Below are 25,351 nucleotides of genomic sequence, written 5' to 3' on the forward strand. Positions count from 1 at the left end.
GGGGAGGTTATGCGGGGCGGCGGTCAGGTACTGGTGGGGGGCAGGGAGGACACGTGTCTGGGGTTCCTTTCAAGCCATAGATATCCGTTATGAGTCTTTCTGGAGCGTTTTCTTGGAGACATCTGCCCCCCCCCTCGCGGTTTCGGACAGCCTCATCTGCCCTCAGCTCCCCCGGGGGCCCGGTCCTGGCTCGTACGTACGGCCCCTCCCGCTAGGTGACCTAGGGGGCCCAGGTTACCCACATACCCCGGGGGGTGGTAACGCGGGGACTCCGGAAGGCGGTGTAACACACATACACACATACACACATACATACACACTGTGGTCATGTTGCGTGTGAATTCGTACATGCCGGCATCCGTACATGGTTGCAGTACATATCAGGAGGGGGCCCTGATGGTAGGGTTTACTTAAAATTAAAAGATGACCTGAGGTTGGGGTTGGTCCGTGTGGGGTGTGCGTGTGTGTATGTGTGTGTGTGTATGTGTTGTGCGGGGGGCCAGGGGTCTATGAGCCGTACCATTCAAATGAGGTAAGGCGATGGAATTGTGCAGGCCGACAGACAGAGAGACAGACATATAAACAGGCTGGCGAAGAGGGGGAAGGGCTACAGGTGTCTCGTACTACAAGTACGACATAATGCTGGTCGCGACGGATTACATATCAAGGGGGAGGGCAGCGGGTTTTGGTCCGCGACTAGTGAAGTTCATAATATTTTGCGCGAAAAGAGGGGTGAGATAGATAGCCCGAAGAAAATATGCGTGTAAACATATCGTACATGTGTACGGCAGCCTGGATGTCTGTGCGAGTGACCAAGGGAACCGTGCCTCTCCCCCCCCCCGGTGTTCTTGTCGCACTCCGTACGAACTACGGCTGCAGACAGTACGGCGCGGGCCAACTATTGGAGTACTGAAGATACCTACCACTACATACGGCTACAGCCGGGTGATGTGGACGGCAACCAGCCGTACGACGTACTGCTAGTCGGAGGTGAGTTTCGCCGTACAGGGGAGGCAGGCACTCTAAAGGTTACCCCTCTTATCTCCTGCCGTTGTTCCCACGGCGCATCTCACCACATCGTGTGTCTGTATGTATGCGTGTATGTAAGCGTGTGTATGCGTGTATTTATGCCTGTATGACTTAGATTACACTGTGGGCCGCGAGAGCCGGGTGCCGAAGCCGAAACACAGCGCAAGGGTCGGGAGCACACAGTCCAAGTCGGTTAGTCTTGTGTGCTCCGATCCCGACTCTACGCAGCCACATGTATGTATGTATGGGCCGGGGGCCCAGAGCCGAAACACAGCGCGGGGGGCACACACAAGACGCACACGGCTGCTTAGGTTGGTGCATTCCGGCCCCCGGTGACACATCGTCAACGAAAAGTAGGTTGGTGAGTTCACCGCCCTAACCACTGGCTAACACTCTGCTCGCGGAGGATGTTCCTTCGGTCAGGAAGGCGTACACGGCAATCAGCATTGTGAGCATCAATCAGTGTAATGAGCGAACACCTCTATGAAGAGTCCAGAAAGGTTTACACGAAGATGACCTCCCGCGTACCCGCATCAATACCAATACAACGTCCATGGCCCCCCCGGATTTTACGGACACACCCGCACTTGTGTGCGGAACTTGTAACTTGTAACTAAGGGGACGCCCTTGCCACACACCACGCCCCACAGCGAATTCAGGTCCCAACCTATTCCCCAACTTAACTTAACCCGAGCCTTCACATCAGCGTGGCTAGCCTTCAGAGAATCAAGGATGCGCCCGGGTAGCCCATATGGCTCGAGGAGGAAGCCTCAAAGTGTCTCATGGTCAACGGAGTCGAACGCCTTACTAAAGTCAATTTGCATGATAATAAGCGGCCTGGCTCCGGCCACAGTGTGCTTTATGAGATAAGATGCCTTAATGTAAGCAAGTGATGCTCGGTGCCAAAGCCATGCCTACGCCCAACCTAGCGGCACGTAGCCTGTTGCCCTCACAGTAATTGGTGAGTCGCCTACCCCCAACTGTAACAATGCCCCAAAACTTATCACAGCAGGACGCATCCCCTTCATGAATACGGGTTTATAGTGCATGCAGTAAGCCTTAAGGATAAGTAACAAGTTCTGAATTGACAAAATCCGCGGTCGACAGGATTCGAACCTGTGCGGGAGATCCCATCTGATTTCGAGTCAGACCCCTTAACCACTCGGGCACGACCGCACATCTTGATGGCAAAGAAATCACACAAAATACTTCCCAAATTGGTGCGGTTGGTGCGGTTGCCCAGCACCATTCTGCGAGGTGCAGGTGTCCCAGGGCGCCCACAATCCGGCTGATATCCGTGGGTAGATCGCTTCCGCCGAGCCGGGGCCCGGCTTGGCTGGCGGTCGTCAGGACCCACGGTTGGAAGGCGGGGTGCATGAGCAGGAGGTGGGCGGAGAGTGTCCTAACCCAGAGGGGTGGAGCCCACCGTCAGCCCTCCCATGGCCTGCGGTAATATACCGTCCACGGTTCCTGCATGGCTGCAGTGCCACCTGCCCCCCGATCCACCTGACGCGTTTGACGGCCCGAGGTCGCGGCCATGTCAAACCGCACGGGCCCCCGCCCAGCGGATGGAGTTTGACCATGAGCTTGGCCGGGTGTTTGCGACCCATTTCCATGACTCCGGACCGGACACGAATAATAGCCTCTCCTTCGGTAACATCAGGACGTTAAGATTAAGACGAGTTAATTCCCGAACTCGTTCTCGTTCTCGTTCTCGTTTTTCTTGGTGGTTTGCGGCCTTGAGGCCGCGGCTGTCCTCCGACCAGTTTGAATTATCGGTCGGTCAGCGGTCCTCGCCACTCTAGTTTGCGACATTTGTTGTGTCGAACTTAATATGACATTTCGAAGTTGTAATCAAAATAGCCCGTCATTGATTTTGGACCGTGTTAGCGCTCTAGGGTTGAGGGCTCCAGTCGTGTTGTGCGGCTAGGTTACGCCCATTTTCATACTACATATGGATATGTATGTACGTATGTACGTATGTACGTGCGTTACATGCGTAAAAGCAGCCTCGGGAAGGGGGAGGCGGCCGTACCACCACCGCAGTGTCACACTGCGTTTCGATGGCCGTCCCGAGAGCCCGCGGCCCATTCCTCCTCCCCCCTTTCCCCCCTTACCCCCCTTTCCCCCCTTTCCCCCCCCCGCCGCCGCTCCCCAGGTGAGGACCACCAGACCGGGCAGTACCCGGGGAAGTACTCGGACAGCTGGGAGGCCCTGGAGGACTTCACTCGGGCGATGTGGCCGCAGGCGGGGGAGGTCGTGTACAGGTGGAGCGGCCAGGTAGGTGTCAGGGATTTAGGTGAGGGTTTCAGGTTTTTAAGTGAGTTTAGATTCGTTAGGTCTCGAGGTGGTTGGACATTGGTAAGAGGTGGTTGGACATTGGTTGGGTTTTGATGGGTGGGGTTGGGGCGGTAGGAGGACTGGGTGAAGAGGCAGCGCTGGCGCTGCCTTAATTGCAGGCAGGCCAGGGCCGCCGGTCGTGATGGCTGGTAGATGTGCGTATGTATGTATATCGGCCTGGCAATTGGTGATGTCGCGTTGGGAGCCCCATCTTTACGCCTCGCATGCAGGTGTACGAGCCCATCGACTTGCTCGGCCTGTACGGCCTGGATCCACTGAATCCGATCAACGCGGTCAGCCACATCAAGCGTTACATCGCCACTGGTGAGAACCGTCGCCCCTCGCCCCTCGCCATAACATAATATACTGATATTGAAAAATAATAACGGTAATGAGCATAATAAATAAAATAGCATTCCTGCCGCGCAGGTGATAGCGGTCAGGGTATGACGGGCAGCGCCATCGCCGCCCTCATCCTGGCCGACCTCATCTCGGGTCGCCAACACCCCTGGGCTGACTTATACAGCCCCTCGCGCATCACCCCAGCACTGAATGTCTCCAGCCTGGAGGTACGACACGTACGGCAGGGTTGTTGCACGACGAAGGGAATGCCGTAACCCATGAAGGAATTAATTGCGTCCTGAGGGAAAAAGGGGAAGAGGTGGAGAAGAGGTGGAGGAGAGGTGGAGAAGGGTTGCAGAACTCGTCGAGCCTCCTGCTCAACAAGTCGATAGCACACTGTGTATCTGTGCCGTACAAAGGCCTCTCGGGGATTCCCCCACGTATGATGCGAGGGGGTCGTGGGATCCGCGCGCGCCGCATACCGCCCCTATCACCTATAGAGGTCTCAGCCAGTTCAGTCAGACGTCAGCCAGGGAAACGAGCTTTCTGCACGCGCTGCAGAATGCGTCACCTCCCTCGTTCTCCCCCTCCCACGCCACCCGCCCCACCCCCCACCCCTTTCTCCTACCTCAGGAGCTGGGCAGTGAGGCCGCTGCCACTGTACGAGGTCTGACGGACACGGTGCTGCCCCGCAGCGCTCTGGGCCTGATGGGGCACACGCAGGCAGAGCACCTCAAGCCGGGTGGGAGTGGAGGGATGGAGAGGGTTGGGGGGGTAGGGGGGAAAAGCCGGGTCGCGGGGTTCGGCAAGGAATCGCCGATAAAGTGACGACTGTTACATTAGGGCCCGGTATGCGGTCACTAGAGAGGCACAGCACGGGTTCCCTCCACCCCCCTCCACCCCCCTCCACCCCCCCGCCCACAAACACCCCCCCACGTCCCTCGGCCGCCTCCAGGTGAGGGTGCGGTGGTCCAGGAGGGGCTTACGAAGGTGGCCGCATACCGCTCCCGGGAGGGCCGCCTAATTAAGCACTCCGCCATCTGCCCGCATATGGGCTGTCTGCTGGAGTGGAATCCCAACGATGCCACCTTTGACTGCGTGTGCCACGGCTCGCAGGTGCGTGTGTGTGCGTGTGTGTGCGTGTGTGTGTGTATGTGTGTGTATGTGGAGGGGGGGGAGGAGGGGGCGGTGGGCGTGGCTTCCCGAGTGCATGGAGGAAATTAGGAAGACGCGGACGACGAGGAATACAAATCATAACAATCAGCTTCCATCGGTACAGCTGGTGGGGTATCGAAATGAGCTCAGGAGCTGTGGGGTTGGGAAGAAGATAACGCGCGGTGGGTGAGACGGTCTTCATGGAGGTTGAGAGGTAGCCCCAACTTCCAACAACCAGCCAGCTACCAACCTCCAACGTTCAACTTCCAATCACCAGCCACCAACTACCCCTTTTCCCTTCCGTCCTTACAATGCCCTCTTCCCGCTTCGCCATACCGCCATGTCGTATCCACTCCTCTTCCTTTTCTACGCTTCTAATCCCCCGCTCTTTCCGCAGTTCGACAGTTGCGGCAACTGTATCAACGGTCCCGCCAACAACAACCTCAAGGAGCTGTTTTGAAGGTCTGTGAGGAGGAGGACGAACAGGAGGAAGGGGAGCTATATGGGAGATGAGGAGGAGCTCCCCGGGGGCGGGGCAGGGGAGAGGAAAGAGGGCGGTACGGAAAGGAGCGAAATGGAAGGCTCAGATACGCACCAAGGAAACGCCGGGGGCAGGAGGCCGGAAGGGAGAGGAGGAGCGCCCCCAGGTGGCGGGGAATTTTGAGGGAGCGCGTGTGTTCGTGCGTGTGTGTGTGTGTGTGTATATGTTAAAAGGGGGAGAAAGAGAGGTTAAAAGGTTGTAGTTGGCAGGTAGCTTGGAGCAGGCGGAGGCCAATGGCGGCTTCGTTGACGCACTGTACGGCGGAAGATATCGGAGAGATCCAACTCGTTGGGACAGCTGTTGGTGACTTTGGTTGGCAACGGCGGGGAGGGAGGGAGGGACGAACTTATGGCGGGAACATATTTGCTCGATGTGGATTTTCAACGCGCCAGTAGCAGTAACTGGATCTGTATTTGTATTTGTATTTGTATTTGAAATCGAATTTGTCAGGATCCACCCGGGCAGTAGCCCTGTACGTTTATCTTTGGGCTGATGAGCTTGCGGGCCCGTACAACCGAAATCTCAACAACGCGATGCAAGTAATGAAATCGGGTCCACGATCTGCTGCATATCGTTGCTTTTAAAGAAAAGAAGAGAGTTGCATGATGAGTTGCACTTTTGATTGTATTACTCGCTGCTGGATACGAGTTTGTTTAATTTCCATGTATGTGCGTATGTATGTACGTATCATTGGGCAGCAATTTTCATTCCACAGTGTCGTAACCGCAAAAAAGATTGCATACGTTGTGCTGCAGCTCCAGTTTTGCAGAGACCTGCGTTAAATAGGGCCTCGGGGGTCCGACAGCGACAGCGACAGCGGGGGTGCGGGGTTGGAGAGAGCTGAGCTGGGCAGCCCCTATAATGGTTAAGAACATCCTAAGCATATGGCTACGTATGCTCGAGGCAAAGAACCATGAAGAAGAGCCCAAGAACATACAGATAAGCCCAGCAGCCAAAGAATCCTTGAGAATGCATGTAAGACTTCTGAAGGGCCCCAAAACGAGCTAAAGAAAGATATTAAGAACGGTTTTAGGCCCATACAAATCGGAAGTCATCAGGACGTTTTAAGGAATTTTATTCTCAGAAGACTGGTTATTCGATTGTTTCGATTATTATTATGGGCAGTATTAGTCTGCAGCAGCACCACGTCGGGCTATGCGAGCTCGCTTCGCTCCGAAGGTGTTTGTGCAGCACGGTAAGGCACGGCCATGCCCTTGCGGTCCTCAGGCTGATGGGGCCAGCGAGCCATGGACCCGACACCAACGAGTCAGTAGTAGAATTTCACGCGGCAATACTGTTTGTGTGACACACGTGAAGCTGTATCCGAAACATATCCTATTTTTTGTAAATAGCTGAACAAAAGTATGTACACGGGCTAAGTACGAACGTGACCTCGCGTTTCAAGGGCGCAACATGCGCACGATTATGACCGAGGCCCCACCCCTGGCACTAGCCAGGTTCCTCTCGGAAGTCTGGGAGACCCGGCACGTTGCTCTAAGGCGCTTCGTGCTCAAGCGGACGAGGGATGACGATGATGGTCCACCACGTAACCGCACTAAAAACCCTAAGGTTTCTTCACTCAAGGTGCTGTTCACGGATGACCGGCCCTATTTTGACCACAGGCCGCGTCATAGAACTGCAAGAATACGGCCCGCCTACAGGCCCGAATGCACTGCAATTTCACAATATTATATTAAAACCTTCCAAAACCATGCTAACAGATTTCCAAAATACTACACCACCAAACAGGGCCGGTCATCCGTGAACAGCCTGTCAACAGCCGTTTTCTCTTTGTGCATCTAGGCACATACAGCTGCTGCTGACTATTGTTTGCCAAGCTAAAAGTCTTTAGCGCATTGTCAAGCTCAAACCCTGATAATCAAGGCATATATATTGTTGGTGCAAGAAATCCCAAGAAAGGAGGTGCGGCTGACCCGGCCGGCCCTAAGGAAAATTTACGAATATTTACGACCAGCCAATGGAAAGACCCTCATAACGTGGATGGCCGGGCTGGGGTGCCGACAAGTCGCGATCCGACGCGAAGTTGTTAGGCCCCAAACTTTGCCTCCAAACTTTGATATCTTGCGAGCTAAATCCACAAAGCGCCCCGCCAGTCGAGCTTGCAGCCGCGCCCAGCTTATACTGACCTCGGAAGATGACGAGCAGCGGCGGCAGCTGCAGCGGCAACAAATGGTCTTGCTTGGGCTTGACGACAAGAAATTTCTCGACAGCGAGCTTGACAACCTTGCAAAGGAGGGCTATCTCGACCGTGATGACTTTGCGAGCGCCTCTTCTGAGGGCCTCCAAAAAGCTGGGCTAAGGTCGGCGCGAGTCGACCAGATCCTCAAAGCGCAAGGTGTGTGCATGCGCGGTTGTACCACTTAAGAGGCGAATTGCGCGCAGTGCTGCAGCGCCGCGATGCTCAGAGCTCCGACGTTAGGATCGCGAGTCTCCGCGCTCGCTTGATGGCGCGGCCTCCTTCCGCTTCGTGCCTCCTACACGAGCTCGCTTCCTTTCCCCACACCTCGTACCCTACTCTCGGCCGTCCTATCTTTGGCACCTTGCGCTTCGTATATGCGACAACTTGGATTACTTCGTGTTCCTGAGCCTTGCAAAGTTGACATGTGCCTTCAGACCCTTTGTGTGTGCCTTGGTACCTGTTCTGTCGACGCCATGCTGTGTCGTGTTTGCGTACCTCTCGTCTCCCGTTGTTCAGTTCGTTGGCCCCAAGCCGCCCCCCATGACCACATTTCTCATCTGGCTTGACGCGTGCCCTCTATTTCTTCCACCGCATGAACTGAAACTGCACGTGGTGCAAACTGTCGAGGCACACCTGCGTCTTCTGCTGGCCTGCCGTCTTAGGCGCCCCAACACGCCCAGCACTAGCAGTTGTAGTGCACCTGCTCACACCCACCCCCGCTTGCGTTTCGCTGTTAGGTATTGGCTGGGCTGTAGGGCTTCCTGTGCCCGTCGTCGCATACACGTGTGACACATACAAAAGCAGCGAACAATTGTGGTTGATAGCAGAGGCCTACTGCTGGGTCGTCTGCAGAGGCCGTCTGTACACCCCCGCATATGTGGACACGCAGAATCCGGCCGACTGAAACCTGTGCTCTCTCACGGCGTGCGTACTGCATGTGCACTGCGCGCAGCTTGTGGCAACAACGATGATTTGCGAACGTGTTGTTGGAGGGGCCGTCAGCCGCCCTTGCCCCACCGTGCCGCACTCTCCCGCACCTGCGGTACTGTGTGCGCCCACCACCCGTGTCACTACACTGATGTCTCTACGCAATTCACTATGCGCATAGCCATGACCACGCATTCGCTGCGTCCCTGTCTACACTCCCTGTGATTGCAGGCGCGGCTGGTCACGGTGGAGGGGCGGCCGGCAGTGAGTCGGTGGTTTTGAATGGGTAGTTGCAACATGATGTGTCTCTGAAAAGCGGCCTATGCTGTAACCCTCGTGCAGTGACTGACTGACTGTGTAAGCAATTGGTCGGACCCCGACTGCACATGACTGCACTTGACAGCCCGGGTCATGCCACGGGAGAAACTGAGCCCTCGGGGCCCTCGCCCTCCATGGGTCCGACCCTCTTCAATTTGTTTCACGAACCTCTGTCTGGGTTGCGTTGCAAACGAGCGCATCTGGGGGCGGGGGACGCAGCGGGTGCGGGGCAAGGGCTGTGCGAGGCGCGAGCTGCGCTCACGCAGCTTGTAGCAAAAACCAACGTGGGAAAACAAATATCTCGCACCACACCAGGAGTATGCGGGAGGAGGTGCGAACAAACTCGCTCATATCGCACGCCAACATGGTTTATGATGAGGGTTGGAACAAGCTCCCAAGAAGCGCAGCAAGCTGTTGCGTGTGTGCGCGTGTGCGTTGGCCCATGCGTTGGCTCAGCCATAGATAGTGCGCGGCTCCTGCTGATCTGCGGGGCTTTGCTCCGCACTCGACTGGGTCCGCATCTCCACTGGACGCATGCGAACAAAACTGAGGGCGGTCAATTGCCAATGTTTTGACCCTGTGTTCTTCAGTCAACCGCCAACTCAGAACCTGCGTCCGGAGTCCATTGCTAATGCAAGACCACCGCAGGACCACTGCCAAAGTGGGGAGAACTGAGGAGAGCTCAGGGTAAACTGAGACACGCAGCTAAGCCGAGCACATCATGGATACTTGAGTGTTGCCACCTAGTTTGAAAAGGATGGATGATAAATTTTTGTCCGCGTGCATCTCTTGTTGCTGTTTGGGTCAGCAAGGGCACGAATGACCCATCATGTGGCTCTACCCACTGAGCTAACCCTCCCCTTGTAAACGGCGTGCTGCTGTGCCCGTCCTGCCATTTGCCGCCGACACACAGGCACGGGCCAGGGAGGCCGCCGCTGCGCCGCCGAAGGTGAGACGATCCTCTCCATTAGCGTGTGTGGGTTGCGTGTGGGATGCAAACTCGCACGCTGCTGTAGATACGGGGCACGGATTGTGAGCTATTGGCAACTTACACACCCACACGCGTTGCTTTCGCTATATGATATGCCATGCCCAATCCGCGCCATACCAGGCAGTCTTCCCGGCCCCGCCAGGGCTTTGCGTGTAAGCGCCGTTCCTGCCCCAGACCCGCACCATGTCATACCTCATACCACTACACGAGCAACTGTGAACCACGCAAACAGCCCGTCGTGCTCCACCAGCTTGTTGCAGCCCGTCCAGGCAGCGACACACAGCCCCAGCCCATAACCACCATCACGTGCGCCTTTCTAGATTCACCGCCTCTTTCTCATCTCCCCATGCTGCCCGCCTCCCCCGGCGCACTCTTTTTTCTTCTGCCCCGCGCTACTGCATAGCTGTCGCAACACTTGCACACTGCACGCTACTACGCTGTGTCTTGCCGGCATGGACGAGAGCTCGTCAAGCGCTTTGTGCCCCACTCTTACCACAGGCACGATTGCCACATTCTGGGCTACGCTGCCACATGCGGCTGTGAGGGGGGAGCCTGGCCGCGAGGTGCTGACACTTGCTGGTGGTGCACGGTTTCCTTGGCCACGATGGGCGCACGTGGATCGCCTGCTGCGCCGCAGCTGCTACGAGGTGGCCTACAATGAGATGATGGCTTTGCAGGAGGGCCCTCCGGACAGTGCCCTGAGGCGCTTTCTGATCCTCGGGACGCCAGGTGAATAACAACAAATACCGCGACACTGGTGCTGTTTTTGTATATGATTAATCCTGACGGGTCAGAAAACTGTTAGAAAACTGTTAGTAAGTTCCGATCCGCTCAGGAAGGAACTTAGCGGTACGTGACTTTTGAAGGAAGTCAAGTGCGCCGGGAAAACCTTTCGAAGACAGTCAAAATAAATAAATAAATAAATAAATAAATAAATAAATAAAATTTATAGCACGCCTGGAAAGGCAGGAGACGGTGGTGGAGGGCGAGCGCGGGCGGGCGGGGGCTCGCCTTGAACGCCCGCATGTGGATGCACTCCCTCCCTGTGTTGGCCTCCATGAGTCGCGATGTGTTTGCCAACCATTACGGTGCAATGTTTGTGGTGTGAATTGGTCGTCGTGTTTGGTTGCTTGAAGTGAAGTCCGTGCCTATAGGGTGCTATTTTAATGATGGTGAAGAGGATACCCTAAGTGCCCACCCCATCCATGGATCCAAGGCGTTCCGTTCCTCGTTGTACCCAATTGTATTTCCCGCTGTGTATTTCCCAACGACTTGACAGGCATCGGCAAGAGCGCCTTCCTGCTGGACATGCTCTACCGCCTAGCCTGCCTGGGGCGGACGGTCGTGTTTGTTCATGGGGCCACCAGCAAGCAGGCGCTCCTGTTCACACCCAATGGCGTGTTCACTGCGGACGACGCCACCGTCTTCCATGCCGAGCTGTCGGATCCAAATACCTGGTGCGCCCTCTGCCCATACTTGTGTGGCGATGCTGAGCAAGTATAGAGCGGTTTTGTGGTTCTGCAGCATATTTCTTGCAAGATGTTGTGCAAGATGTTGTGCAAGATGTTGTGCAAGATGTTGTGCAAGATGGCTCCTGCATTGACTGCATCTGGACTCGGCAATTCCATGTTCAACAGCCCTCGACCGTTTTGTACCCAATCCCGCAGGTTCCTCTGTGACGCCTTCGGCTACAAGTCGGTAGTGGGTGCCGTGACCGTGCTGGTCTCGTCGCCTCGCATTGACGCGTATAAGGTGGGTCTTGCAAGCTGGGATATGGGGGGAGGGCGCGACTGGATGCATGTGTGATGGATTATCGTGCTCATCCCCCACATCATGAGGTGATCGTGATGGGCCGGCTATCCTCGTCTTTGGATGTATATCAAGACCTGGCTATCCCTCCCTTAACACACGAGTGTGTCTTGCACGGTGTAACTAATAGTATTATAAATATTCCTGCCGCTGCGTACCGTGTTGCACCGTGCCGAGTCGGGACTGGCAGCAACAAGCAGCAGCCTGCAAACGCGCAGCCACCAGTGTTTATTTTTTTGGTAATATATTACTTTTTTGGGAATAAATGGGGGTCTGAGCCTGGAAGAAATGGAATAATTGGTCAGTTGGCCGTACTGGTTCATTACTTCGGCCATAAGTCGCCCCAAACGCCTTCTGCACATATAAAGCTGAACATTTGGAGCTTATGCACTATCTATGTATAAAATATTTGATGATATCACCATGAGACGGCCCGCTGTTGCATTCAACCTAGGTCAACGGGGCATTCGTTCATTCTTGACCAAAGCAAACGGCTCAGAAAGTCCGCAGATGCAATGCCCCAAACATTTAGAAGAAGAATTAGATAATACAGAAGACAAGGATAGGCATGCCGTAGTTGCCGCTCTTGAAGTCAGTGAAGCCAGCGATTTGAGCGAAGCTGAGGATCCCCCGGCGAAGCGGCAACACACAACTGTAGCAATCAGCGACTCAGCTGAGCAGCTTGATTCTGACGAGGAAGGGCCACCGCCCCAAGATGTCGCCACGGCACCACCGCCACCTTCAAGGGCTGGTGCTTCGCAGCACGCACCGCTGGTGATTCAAAAGCAGGCGCGGCGCCAGCAAACACAGCGTGTGCCGAAAGGCCAAAGCGATGGGAGCTGGCGGGAGAATGAGGGAGTGCGTCGCTTCCAGGCGCACTGGACAGCTTTGTTCGAATGGGCTGAGTGTGTTGCGCCTGATATGGAGGCTGGCGAGGTGCACGACCGTGTCCGGTGCGGTCCCTGCTCCCTCAGCCGGCAGCGGGACATCACGATGGATGCCAGGCAGGCCACACTAAAAAGCCACGAGCTTTGCGAGTGTTGTTTACAGCACACCGTACAGCCTTTGAGGGGGGGGGCGCAGCCCCCCCCAGCGACTATACAAAAAGGAATTGTAACCGCAAGAAACACCCAGTTTATTACTCTAGGGTATTAGGCCCCAAACGAAAAAAAAAACACTGCCAGCCACCAGCAGCAACCGCGCCCCTCCTGCTTGCTCCCGCCCAGCCATGACCAACCGCCTGTCGGTGCCGCTCAGGAGTTTGCCAAGACGCCCCATGCCGAGCTGTGGATGGGTCCTTGGAGCCTTGATGAGCTGGAAGCTGCTCGTCCCCCAAGCCTGGATGCGGTGGAAATGAAGGAGGCGTATACCAATTGGGGCGGCATTCCGCGCTACGTCCTGGAGAACGCGAAGGTGCGCGAAGGTGTTGCGGTGGAGGCCGAACTGGGGAAATGACGTTGGGGGGGCTGGGGCTGCAACGCTGCGACGCTGTCGGCACTGCGCTGAAAAGTATTATCACTATTCTTATTGCGACAGCGGGAAAATATGTTGTTCACCGACTATGCAAGCTGTACGGCTGCAGTGGTGCGCGGCACTGCAGCACTGTACGGCGCTGTACGGTGCTGCACGGCACTGCGCAGCTCTGTGGCGCTGCATGGCTGCACGGGTCTGTGATGTGCTACTTAACCCTTAATTTGGATGGCATCCAGAGACGCCTTTTGGATGAGAATCAGGATATGTAGGCCGCCCACCAGAGGCTGCCCTACACCTCATGTGTCAGAGGCATGAATGAGAATACCACCAGTAAATTCCAAAAGACGTTCACAGAAGAACCAGAATTGCCAGTGTCCAGGTGTCACAACTGACCACACTTAAGGTCAGTCCAGAACCTTGCAAGTTAGATTACCAGGTGTAATCACGGTAAACATGTAAGTCAGGTTACATGTCGGAAACGCGCTGGCTGACCCACGGTTCGGGTCCCTCGACAAGTCCCAGGCATGATACAACAGTCTGCGTTGCTGCACAGCTCTTGAGATCTGGGCAGCTGCATGGCTCTGCAGTAATGAGCGGCTGCACGGGACTGCGGAATTGCAGCACTGCACGCTCTGTGGTGCTGCAAGGTATATGCATCGCTGCGCGGCGCTGTGATGCTGTGCAGCGCTGTGGCGCTGCGCGGCTGCTCAGCGCTGCGGGTGCTGTGGCGCTGCATGGCTCTGTGGTGTTGACCACCTGCATGGCTCTGCGGCGCTGCACGGCACGGAGCAGCTTTGCGGTGCTGTGTGACTCCATGGCTATGTGCGGCACTGCAGCACTGCATGGTTGCACAGTGCCGCATGGTTCAGCACCGGTGCGCAGCTTCTGCTGCGATGCACGGCGCTGTGCGGCGGTCTGTGGGGTCAGTGGCACTGCCTGGTTGTGCGGCTATGCGGCGTTGAGCTGCTGCACGGCTCAGCGGTGCACTGTGCAGTTCTGAGGTGCTGCACGGCTCCACGGCTCTGCGGCACGGCTGTGCGGCACTGCAATGATGTGTGGTTGAGTGGCTGTGGCTGAGGTAAGGCAGGTGCAGCTGGGGCTGCGGTTGTGGAGGGGCCTGGGGCTGAGGATATGCTACACGCCGCTGTCCTGGCCCCCCGCCTGCAGGTGAAGTCCGTCCAGCGAAGGCTGAAGGACACAGTCAGCTCCTGCAACCCCGAGGAGGTTCTGCGGTGGGCCGCACAGGGGATGGAGGCCGCACCCATCGTCAGCCACACGCTGCTGCATGTGAAGGTATGGAGAGGCAAATTTGTTGGGTTGTACTGCACTGATAACCATACCTACATAAACTTAGATTGTTGCACGCAACAACCATTTAGGTGGGGGGGACTGCACGCTGGCGCCTCCAAGGCAATGGCCTCTGATTTTGCCTTTTGACTTTTGCGGGATCCCCGCTCCTGGTGCACTACGGCAGGTGGATGGCAAGTGCCAGAAGGTGGCCGTCGATTTCGGCTCGGAGGTGATCGCTGAGACAGTTCTCAAGAAGCTTCAGGTAAGGGCCGTGCGGGGCAGTTCATCGTGTGGGTGGTGCAGGCTGCACGCGTTTCCTTCGCATTGAGCGCATCACGAACATTTCCAGCGATAGTCTTACTGCGAGTGTTGGAAGACCTGACGGCTGGGGGCCTGCAATAGTGGAAATGTGTGCCTTCTTTTATGTTGGGCGGGGTGAGGGAATCTGCCGGCGCGGCACTCAAGAGCTGCTCGAAGGCGATAGCGGTGTATCAAAAAAAACTCGCGAAAATAGTCGTCGTCATGCATGGCATGACCTGCTGCATGCACAGTCCCCACCGCCCCCCTGGCTTCAGGCTGAGGGGACAGAGGCCATACGGAAGTGGGTGGAGAGGGCGGCAAGTGATCCGTCCTTGGCGACGCTGCGGGGTCGCGTTTTTAAGGCATCCTGCCACGTTCGCCTGTCCGAGGGCGGCACGTTCCGAGTGCGGAAGCTCTCCGGCGAAGAGCCAACCAGCCCGGCGGAGAGCCTGACGCTGCCGCCTACTATGCGCCTGGACGTCCGGGACCTGGCTGCGGCGTCGCCTGGCTCCCTCCTCATCCAGCAGCAGCAGAACTTTGCCGCCATTGACAGCGTGCTGGTCCGGCCTGCGGCTGCTGGTGGCGCGGCACCCCAGCCGCCGCAGGTCATGCTCATCCAGGTCACCGTCGCCAGCTCCCACCGCATCAACATAAACGGCCTCTCCACCGCGGTTGACCAGCTGCCAGAGTCAGTTAAGAAGATGACCAAAGCGCTCTTCTTCGCCGTGCCGCCTGACATCTTTGCGTCATTTCCTGCGCAGCAGTTTGAAGGCTCGGGGGAGTTGCCTAAGCCGCTGCTCAAGATCCAACAGTACGCCCTGGAGGTGCCCATGAAAGGCCGCATGGCGGTGGTGGGGGCCGGCGCCGACGCCGACGTGGCAGCTGGCGAGGAGGGAATGGAGCAGCCAGCGGCGCCGTGCAGCAGCAAGAGGCGGCACGGCGTGGAGTCTCCGGCTGCTGAGCCAGAGGCTGCGGTGGGCAAGGAGGGCAGCGCGGTGAAGGGGACGGTGGCGGAGCACGGGCCCAGCTGTAACTTGAGGCAGCGCGGCAGAAAGCCCGAAGTCACTGCGGGCAAGGAGGGCAGAAAGGCCCAGTCCGTGGTGGCGGGGCGGCAGCAGCCAGCGCCCGCAGAGCATGACGGAGGCTGCGGGGAGGCTGCAGGCAAGGCGAAGGCCAAGGACAAGGACAAGGGCAGGGCCAAGGTGTGTACCGCCTGGGGTTGGCGCACTAGTGTCCTCGGTTGTCGTTTCTTGCCATTCCTTCGCATTGTGTCTCGGGATGCCGCCTTTTGGAGTGGGTGTTCATTTGTTTGTTTTTGTTGTGAGGGGGCTGCGTGCCAGTGTAGCACCTTGCTCGTCGCTGACTTGCTGTTACCATGCAGTACCATGATGCTTTTGCGATAGCAAAGCTGTTAGTATGGTAGGCATCGGGCTCTGCACGCGGAACGGGTGCTTTGCATTGTACGGCACGCCGTAGTCCTCCATCATGGCGCCGGAGGCGTGACGTTGGATGGTTCTCAATAGCTCCGAAGCATGTTAACCGTCCTTCTCAATTTCATCCCTACGATGCTGACCGACCAGTACTGCCGCTGCCCAACTCGTTATGTTCTTTCACCCGACAGGCCGCCAAGCATTAGGAGCGGCTGCTGTCGCCGGCGGAGGCGGCGGAGGCGATGGCCGGCGCGGCGCTGTGCAGCAACCCTTGCTGCGCCAGCCTGGTGGGGGCCGCGCTGGGAGCCGCGTGCCGCTGCCGGTGGAGGGGGCGGTGGCAACAGTGGCTATGGCCGGCGCGGCGCTGTGCAGCACCGTCTCCTGGGCGTGCACACGACTGGCACCGCGTCATTTGTTCCAGATGCTCACTGAACGGTGCAATTCGTTGGTAGTTGAGCGTTTGTAGTGCACACCTCGGCACGTCCTGGGGCCGTTCCCAGAACGATCGACTCCAGACCGACAAAATGACTTCAAAGACACACATATATTGCTTAAATGCTGGCCGAGTCTGTTTTCCTCTTGGTGCTTCATCTCACTGCGAAATCGGCTTGCTTTATATCAGAGCGCCAGCTTCCTATGTTTTACTTCTATATTTTTGAGGGCTTCACATTTCAGAACTGCCCTGCTCGGGGGCGGAACCTGTCCCACTGTACGGCTCAGCAGCCGTACGGCTATCCTGGGGCTCAACACCGCGGAGTGTGGGGCTGGAAACAGCGGGCCATGACGCTCCGGAGAGTGAACTGCGTGGGCCACCACTGCGTGGGCCTTGTAGCTCAAGACCCAGACAGACGGAACTCTAAATCACGGAGTGTAGAATTCAGCAACCCACATTCGTTGTTCGCTGGTACATGAGCATATGGAGGCTACGGATGCCAGAACCCCTACATGCTAAATGCCGTGCATCCAATCCAAACGATAGCCACCTCTTTCTTCTGGTATAGAGCCGTGGGCTCCCTTACTTATGTAATGTCCGTACATAATTTAATTTTTGGATTTGCTTGCTCCCTCGTTCATTGGGCTTGCAGTTGCCGATCGAGGCATGGAGGAGTGTGGCGCTGATTAGTTGACGCCTCCGCAGGTTGCCCTAAGTTGCCGTGCGGTACGGTGGCCGAGTGGTCTAAGGCGTAGGATTAAGGCTCACATCCGCAAGGGCGTAGGCTCATATCCTGCCCGTATCAGAACCGGGACGACGCCAGTTCTTGTTGGAGTCGTAGTTGCCTTGTCGGTTTCAGACGCCGTCCATCGGCTTGGGGGTGCATTGACTCCATAAACATGTAAAAGCTTTTAAAGCCCCGTGCTTGGTTGGGCTCGATCCTTAAAACTTCAAGGAACGCGGCAGAGCACATTCGCTGTGTGTGGAGCTGTATCTTCATATTTGTGCACGTATCATGTAGCCACCTTGAGGTCCAGGGTAAACCGGATATAGCTAGCTACCTAGATGGTCTACCATATAGACCATAACATAAACGTACGCAGCTAGCGCAAATCATGAGAGGCTGGTCGCCCCACAATACCCAAATGACTTCCCCTCGGACTTCCCCCAGCAGGCATTAAGATATAGCTTAGTACAAGACGCACTAGATGGGGATGCCATTGGAGAAAGCAGCGGTGACAAGTTGGCTGCTGACGTGTCGTAGCTGTACACAGTACGGCACACACATCACTACAAATACGCGTTAAGCAAGGCGTTCCGCCGGCATCATCTTGAAGAGACGACCGACCAGCGCACGCGCTCAACTTCCAAAGGGAATCAATCAGTCACGCACACGGGGGCCATGCACGGGTAGCTTGGGCATGTACGCGACAGCCTATCGATTTTTCCCTACATGTCTGTACCTCTCCGGCCTGCAGAATATGGGAAGATAGATAGACAGCATCCATCCACCTATAATAGCACAGGTAGAGCTGGGTAGAGGGCTCGGAGACCAATTCACATCGTACGCACCATCCTACATTTCATCGTCTTTCAAATAATCCTGGGCCCAACACCAAAATAAAACATTACCAAGACAAACAAACAAACAAACAGGCGAACATACGAGCAAGTAAGCCGCACAAGCAGAAGAGCTGCGCACTGCCCTGCGTAAAAAATAGGTAAGCAGGGCATGGAGCGCACGCGATCACCAAAAATGCGGGTTCACTACAATATACACAGACAATATAGGAATACGCATGTGTCGGATTACTTTTTAATCCGACCCGGGCCCTCGGCAGCCCTCCCAAACCTCCCGGAATAAGACAAGGCCGAAGAGATGGCCAATCAATGATAATGATGATAGTTGCATCACAAGTAACCTGTCACGCATCCGATCCAGCTTAGCAGCGCCACGAACAGCACCAGCAGCACCAGACGAGAGAGACGAGGGAGAGAGGGAGACGTCCACACGCGAAAACTAGTTTTCTCAATTCACGCCCACGCCACACCTGCTTCACCTCGCAAACACCGTACCGCTCTTTTCTCAAAGCACCCACATCCAAAATTATTAAACCTTAGCCACTCCGGAATCAAGATTGGCGCAGCAAAATTAAACACACAAAAAACAGCCGAAAACCCGGAGCCGCCACTGCAGCAACAGCAAACACGATACAAAGGCCCATCCTTTCATTCATCCATCTTTGCCGTTGTGTGTCATCCACCTTCACCCTCACTCACCTTTCCCCCCCAAGGCAATCCCCCCCAGGGCGCGGGGCCCGAGCGGGCCCGAATTCGGGCAAAAAACCGAATATGGCATTACACCACTCCACAGCACCACCTCCACATTCGGCGCCAACTTCTTCTTAAGGAGGAGAAATGGACTCCGTGTGGCTCTTAAAACCCTAAAACCCCACAGCTCCCGCAACCCAAATAACGCAATCCAAAACCCAAATCCAAAACCGCAAAACCCGCATCATCTACGTCAGTCGCTAAACGCGACGCCGTCCCAGCGCGGCTTCCGCATCACCACTACCCTCCCCCTCCTCCTCGTCCTCGTCCTCCCCGGCCGGTCGACCACCCTTTAACAGCGCCCGACTGGAAGCCATCCGTCCGGCGCTGCCGCTGCTGCCACTGCCCCCGGGGGAGGGGGAACCACCAAAACCCTCCGGCGTCGATGCTTTGGATGCTGGGGGAACTTGGTGGTACAACACTAGTAAAGCTAGTACGACTAGCAGAGGGAGCACGACAGCGGGAAGGCGTACGGCGGGGCCGAACAGATCCTTGCCTGCGGAGGAAAGGAGTTGGGAGAGCAGGGAGGGTTTAAAAACCCTTAAAACCCCCTAAAACCCCGACCCTTCTCCCCAAGCCCCTCAGATCCCCATAACCGCCCCCCACGGAAAACACACCCACGTGTGAGTGTCTTCATCTGCATGAAGGTGACCTTCTCTTGCAGCCCGGTCGCCACCGCCCCAAGCGCCGCCAGCCAGGCGGCCGCACCCCAGAAGCGGTGGAGGGGCCCCAGAGCCATTCGGTGCGACAGGCCCAGTCGGGGCCAAACGTACGAGTACAGACCCACAAGGACCTGACGTGGGGCCGGTACGGGTCACATGTACGACATACAACATATGATGCCTTTATGCACAAAGTGTCAATAGGAAGTTGTTGTTGTTGTGGTGGTGGTGGTTACAGCGGGCTGCAGATCCGTGCAGAGTGAGGAAAACATTGTCAAAGGAATAAAAGAAAAGGAAATACGGATGAGACGAGTTTGTGTTCGGGTAATGTGTGTATGTATGTGCGTCGGGTGTGTTAAAAGGAAGGAAAAGGGAGGGAAAGTCCAAGGACACGGAATGGGTTAGGGTGGAGATGGGGCAGGGAGGGGGAAGGCGGAGGGTGTAAAAGGAGCGCAGTGCGCCCATCGCGCGGCCCGCAGGTGGGAAGAGGGAGGGAGATGAGGGGACCGGTGCACTGCAGGATGGACCTAGGTAAAAAAACAGAGACGCGAGACATGTTGAGGGAGGAGGTGGAGACACGGGACAGACAGACAGACAGACATCCCGCACCACACCTCACCCTCACCCTTCCCCCTCCACCTTTTTACTCCCCTAAACTCCCCTTATTCCAAACCCGCCAGGGACAACCCCCCTCTCTCCCCCCCCCCACACACACCTGCAGCCCCACAAGTGCTATTGCCGTAAGGCCCAGAAAGCTGTGTGGGCTATACCAGTCCGGCATGGGGTCGGGCAGCTTGAGGCGGTGGGATTGCAGTACAGCCACGAAACCCAAGAAGACACACACGGTGGCGGCCAGGTGGCAACCCAAATGGATCCGCTTACGGACCTCCCTGTCGCGGACGAGATACAGCATTGGACGCACCGGAGACGTACGGCATCGGGAGTAGGGATGGAAAGGAAGGGAGGTTTTCGCGGGGGGGGGGGCATGGGGGAAAACCCGGGGGCCGTGTGGGTGTGTGGGTGGCATTGGTGGTGGCCAGCTTTCCTTTCAACGAATAACTGCCACTAACCACTTTCGATGCCATCACCGCCTAGAGAAATAAGTTTAAGAAAAAAGTTTACTGTTATTAGGAGGTACCACAAACTGGATTTGGGCTTACGCAGGCTGGCTGCTTAAGGTAGGGTGGGAGGCAGGTAGGAAAGACGAACCACGAACGAGTGAAGCTGCTGCCAGGGCAAGAGGGTACCAGAAGTAGAACTTACCAAAGGCGGGTAGGTTGGGAGGTGCGCGTGGGAGTTTGGTATGACCGGCAAGAGCCCTCTCTTTCTCTCCCCCCTTCTCTCCACCTTTTTTTCTTCCCCCCCCTCCCCTCTCTCTCTTTCGGGGTGTCAGTGCGGAAAGGCGGCACGTCGATGAGCCACGTAGGATAGGCTGAGTGGGGTTATTTTAAAAGGACTGAGCGGCAACGACGAAAACTGTGTGGATGCCTGATGTGAGTGACTGCGCATGAGACGGGTAGTGGAGTCAAACCATCGGGGGCACTCCACCTACCCCAGATTTGACTTTAGATTTAGATTTAGATTTAGATTTAGTTAGATTGCAATTCAAAACCGAGACGCTTGGTGTGTGCAATACCTGGGTAATCCTGGTATGATAGGCGCCTGGTACGACAGAAGAGCCTCAGCCATGAAAACCACGAAGCCCAGGGTCATCAGCTACGTGCGAGCGAGGGGAAGTCGGGAGGTTACATGGTGAGGCGGGGAGGAAGGGATATGAGGGAGGTGAGGGTGTGTGTTTCAGACCGTGAAGGGGTTTGGGGTCCAAGGAAGCAACATCACGGTGATTGTCCAGGGGAAAGGCTGGGGCGGGGCGAGGGACATGGGGGGGATGAGGGGTAGTGAGCACACAAGCGCGCGCGCACATCAACGCGTATCGTCGACACAGGCGCCAAGTGATGCCGCCTTCCTAGGAATTTCGTGTGTGTGCCCGCCTGTGTGTTAAGGGGGAAGGGGTAGCGTTGCTTCCACTGGTATGGGTGCAGTCCAAAAGAGTTCATAGGTCTTTCACGTCTTGCAGTGCTCATCCCAAACCCAACGTGAACCCACGCAACCTCACAAAAGTTAGGTATGGATAGATCTCCCGGTAAGCCATATCAGCATCCCCTGAATCAGCTGCTCTCGCTGTGCTCCAGGGCAACATTCCCATCTGATGTCGGCCCATCATGTGAACCTACTTTACATGTCCCCTCTGCAATCTTGTGGTAGCTAAAGTTACCGTGTTTCCTTACTTACCACGGGATGCCAGTTAAAAAGTTTACTGGTATCGTTCGTGCCATCTGGGTAACCATTAGTCTCCGGCTTGATACCGACACCGTGCAGGGGAACGCGCACCCAGTGACCGACTAAAACCATAATAGCAAGGCTGCATGCTCGTGCTAGAAAAGCAGTACCCCGCGGCGCGGGTGGTCCAATAATCCAGCGCGCAGGCTGAATGCCGAACGGGTCATCAATGCCAGTCATCTTACTACTGAAATTTTGCTTTGTTACAAATCAAGTCTTTGAGGATAAGCGTACAGAGTGCCTATTGTAGCATGCAAATTCGCGTTCTACCGAAACCGTTTAATGTGTACGGCCACAGGAATTGCGCCATGCAACTCCCGACTTAGGCCGCAATACGGCTAGAAAAATACTTTGACTCTTGAGAGCCGAAGCCTGAAAATTTTGGCGGCCTTGTAGTTATAATGCACTCTCACTTTGCTTACAGATGCGCACCGTTGCATTCTTGCAACAGCGCTGATGCATCAACTTGCTCTACATTTTCCTTGGTGCGACAGTGGGGAGACAAGCCAAGGGAACAGGAAATTTTTCGCAGCTTGTTTCATTCATAAACAACTTTGGCGTTTCCGACTAATCGCTGCAACACCCACTCCACAGATATTGGACGCACTTGTTAGCAATGGGGCAGAGCTTGTCCGACCAGTAAAAAGCTGCTAGCCAAGGAGTGAGCGCCCTTGATCAACAGCTTTCACCCTCCCCACGCCCTCCTGCCTACTTTGAACCGTTCCTGCTTCCTTGGCAATGACACTCCCCCAAGTATCCGACTCCAGCCCAATGAGCTGAAGTGAATTGAAAGCACAAGTGATTTCCAGAGCGTTTTAAGGACATCTAGTCGGTTCAGCACAACCACGACCTCACTGCACATCAGACCGAGGGAATGGCAAGCACGTAGTCTCTTGTACCAACTCAGCAGTCAATCGGATAAGTAAGGACGAGGGATCCGATCCAGCACCGGAACCAACTACCACATTTGCATAGGGCAGCAGGTAGACTGACCGGGCATCATGTACCTCAACACCAATGCCTCTGTGGTTGCACGAGATGCTGGCACACCTGGGCACTATTTCTAGCTCCTGAAAAAACTGGCACAACAATAAGCTTCGCTCGTGCTACCGTCACCTTTTGTGAGCTAAAGACTGTGTGCGCTGAGAAGCGCGTTATATTTTTATAAAATATGAGGCCACAATCATGCAGTCGACAATTAATCCTCATCAGGTCGTACTACTGGCACCGTGTGTTTGTGTTGCGCTTGGCAAGGGTGGGCTGGCAGGGATCATCTCATTCACCTTATCCATGGTGCTCTTTAGCAACTTTCCACGTGTGATAATACATAAGCTGCTATACATCGGCGGCAGGCCCCGGCCTTTAGCGATCAATTCATAAGCATTCGTTTTGACCTGCCATACAGCCTATTAAACACTCAGGGCGTGTAGCTCACGAACTGTAAATCCGAAATGATTTTATAGTAGCCGTCTTAAAGGACAGCTCCCGGACTTCAAGAAACAAAACACGGACGGGCATTTTGTGTTACAGGCTTCTACGTGCACGCCACGTTCTTTTACAAATTAAAAAATTTGCCAGGACTTGCACGGCTCTTGTTTGCTTTGCTTGAATGGGTACGGCAAATCCGCATCGTACTGCACAGCTGCAAGCTCCTCCCATTTGCCATTATTGATCGTGATCGCCAATGTGCAGGAAAGTGAGTTTGCCGGACTCCGCGTTTTGCGCTCCAGGTGCACGGGTTCCGAGTGTGAGCATCGTTGGGGTGGGCCATTATGGAACTTACACAGATTCTAATCATAGCAGCCGTAGGTATAGCTTTAGTAGCCTCCATTATATTACGGCAAACTAGAAGTTATGTAAAGCAGCTGGAGCAGCTGGACCCCAAAAAGAAGCAACCCCGCGAGTTTGGCATCTACACCCTGGAGCAGGTTGCCAAACACAACAAGCGGGATGATGCCTGGATCATCGTCCAGCACAAGGAAACGAAGGAATACCGCGTGTAGGTGGCGACCGGGTCTTAAATATGTTGTTAACGGGCAGTGGCGGGTCCTAGTAGCCATGGGCGTTGCCGCCAGCGGGCCCATGGATTGTTGGACATAAGAGGAGCACATGGAGGTGGAACAGTCGGGGTCCTCACGACACGCATTGCTTCAATCCAGGAGTCCTAGGAGTTCGGACTTAGCTCTCAGCGCTGCCTACAGGTCGGAGTCTACCAGACTCACGCCTACTAGGCTGTGCGCTACTGAGCTCCACCAACCACGGCCCAACCCCCCTTCTCCCCCGCTCATTGTCCATCATACGTCGCCCAGGTACGACATCACAGATTACGTGGACGAGCATCCTGGCGGCGAATCCATTTTAAACAACATTGGCGGTGACGCCACGGAGGGATTCCACGGGCCGCAGCACCCGATTACCACCTACGTGCTCGTGGAGGAGTACTGCATCGGCAAGCTGGCTGAGGGGGAGATGCCGTCCCCGCCCGGGGAACCCGGCGCAACGGGGGGCCAGAAACCGTAGGAAGCTGGCAGGGACATAGAAAGCCACGGACTCTGACGGACACATGATGGGCAGTGGGGGGTCATGGGTGAGCGACGAGGGACAAGGGATAAGGAGGCAGGATAACTAGACGTAGAAGATCTTAAGATTATCTTAGATTCTCTTTCGGCGTATAGGACCTTAGGGTTTTATGGAAGAAGCAACGGGCCTGGATTCTAGCTGAGGCCGAGAGACCTCTAACCAAAAGGAGCCCCCATGGCCTAATGGATATTGAGCATGACCAGGCATAATTTAGGCGATGATTCAATTCCACTGCGGCTGTTGATGTTGGTGAGGAGGATAACGACGATGACAGCGGAGGAGAACTTATGCCAGTTCTGGTGATCAGGCCCTCAGGTAGAGGGCCACACCGATTAGACAAGTATATCCCGGACTGGCCTGCTCCGGAAGCTGGGCCAGCCGCAGGTCTTACACGAGTGCGGATTTGGTTAATAAAAGTACTGTTGGAGGTGTGACCTGTCGGTTATTTCCGGGGCAGGGTGGAAGAAAGATGTGAACAGCGTTCTGGCGTACTGCGTGCACTGGGAATCGGCGTTGGGAGTTGGCGGTAAATCACCCTTTACACCTTCGGGAATGCCTTGCTAGTACGCTTCTGGATCTATCTCTATTCGACCTCTAACTAGGGAAAAAATGGCGGCTCCTCGTGAACAAGGGGGTAAGAAGTGATGCGTCCCTTGCCCGGCGTGTAAGGTGAAGTACCTCGGACATAGGGGGGTTGGGGCCCCACCAGTAGTTGAGCTGACGCCGCCCGTGATCCGGCCAATTCTACTGGATGGTGGCGGTGCTGGTTGGCGCTGAAACCGAGCACCTAAATTTGACTTTGGGTAGTGTCGGACGAATCGGGTACATCAACGGATCAATATGCCCCGAAACAAATACGG

The 25,351-nt window shown here is 55.7% G+C and overlaps 4 protein-coding genes across 4 annotated transcripts in view; 3 read left to right on the forward strand and 1 right to left on the reverse strand.

Annotated features, from left to right (window-relative positions):
- VOLCADRAFT_89132 (uncharacterized protein) overlaps positions 1-5,326 on the forward strand; it is a gene marked incomplete at both ends in the record, with an annotated part of 12,196 nt that extends 6,870 nt beyond the window's left edge. The window contains 7 exons of the mRNA XM_002948673.1: positions 880-990; positions 3,188-3,309; positions 3,600-3,693; positions 3,799-3,938; positions 4,345-4,453; positions 4,667-4,827; positions 5,264-5,326. Of these exons, the coding sequence (XP_002948719.1) occupies positions 880-990; positions 3,188-3,309; positions 3,600-3,693; positions 3,799-3,938; positions 4,345-4,453; positions 4,667-4,827; positions 5,264-5,326 (800 nt within the window). The remainder of the gene's footprint in view (positions 1-879; positions 991-3,187; positions 3,310-3,599; positions 3,694-3,798; positions 3,939-4,344; positions 4,454-4,666; positions 4,828-5,263) is intronic.
- A 2,271-nt stretch (positions 5,327-7,597) lies between these two features.
- Positions 7,598-17,842, forward strand: VOLCADRAFT_89133 (uncharacterized protein; the record flags this gene model as incomplete). The annotated part of the gene is made up of 13 exons (XM_002948674.1): positions 7,598-7,763; positions 8,766-8,798; positions 9,766-9,801; positions 10,342-10,572; positions 11,123-11,300; positions 11,511-11,595; positions 12,415-12,605; positions 12,879-13,065; positions 13,811-13,999; positions 14,293-14,418; positions 14,600-14,677; positions 14,991-15,917; positions 17,753-17,842. 13 exons carry the CDS (start codon positions 7,598-7,600, stop codon positions 17,840-17,842), a joined length of 2,517 nt encoding a protein of 838 aa, XP_002948720.1.
- A 1,267-nt stretch (positions 17,843-19,109) lies between these two features.
- On the reverse strand, positions 19,110-22,091 carry VOLCADRAFT_116942 (uncharacterized protein; the record flags this gene model as incomplete). The annotated part of the gene is made up of 5 exons (XM_002948798.1): positions 19,110-19,405; positions 19,531-19,702; positions 20,287-20,461; positions 21,208-21,287; positions 21,864-22,091. 5 exons carry the CDS (start codon positions 22,089-22,091, stop codon positions 19,110-19,112), a joined length of 951 nt encoding a protein of 316 aa, XP_002948844.1.
- Positions 22,092-23,683: 1,592 nt separating this feature from the next.
- VOLCADRAFT_80369 (uncharacterized protein) lies at positions 23,684-25,174 on the forward strand (the record flags this gene model as incomplete). The annotated part of the gene is made up of 2 exons (XM_002948675.1): positions 23,684-23,910; positions 24,221-25,174. 2 exons carry the CDS (start codon positions 23,684-23,686, stop codon positions 24,429-24,431), a joined length of 438 nt encoding a protein of 145 aa, XP_002948721.1. The 3' UTR covers positions 24,432-25,174.
- Positions 25,175-25,351: the final 177 nt, after the last annotated feature.

The sequence above is a fragment of the Volvox carteri genome (genome assembly GCF_000143455.1).
Source record: "Volvox carteri f. nagariensis unplaced genomic scaffold VOLCAscaffold_11, whole genome shotgun sequence".
NCBI lineage: Eukaryota > Viridiplantae > Chlorophyta > Chlorophyceae > Chlamydomonadales > Volvocaceae > Volvox > Volvox carteri.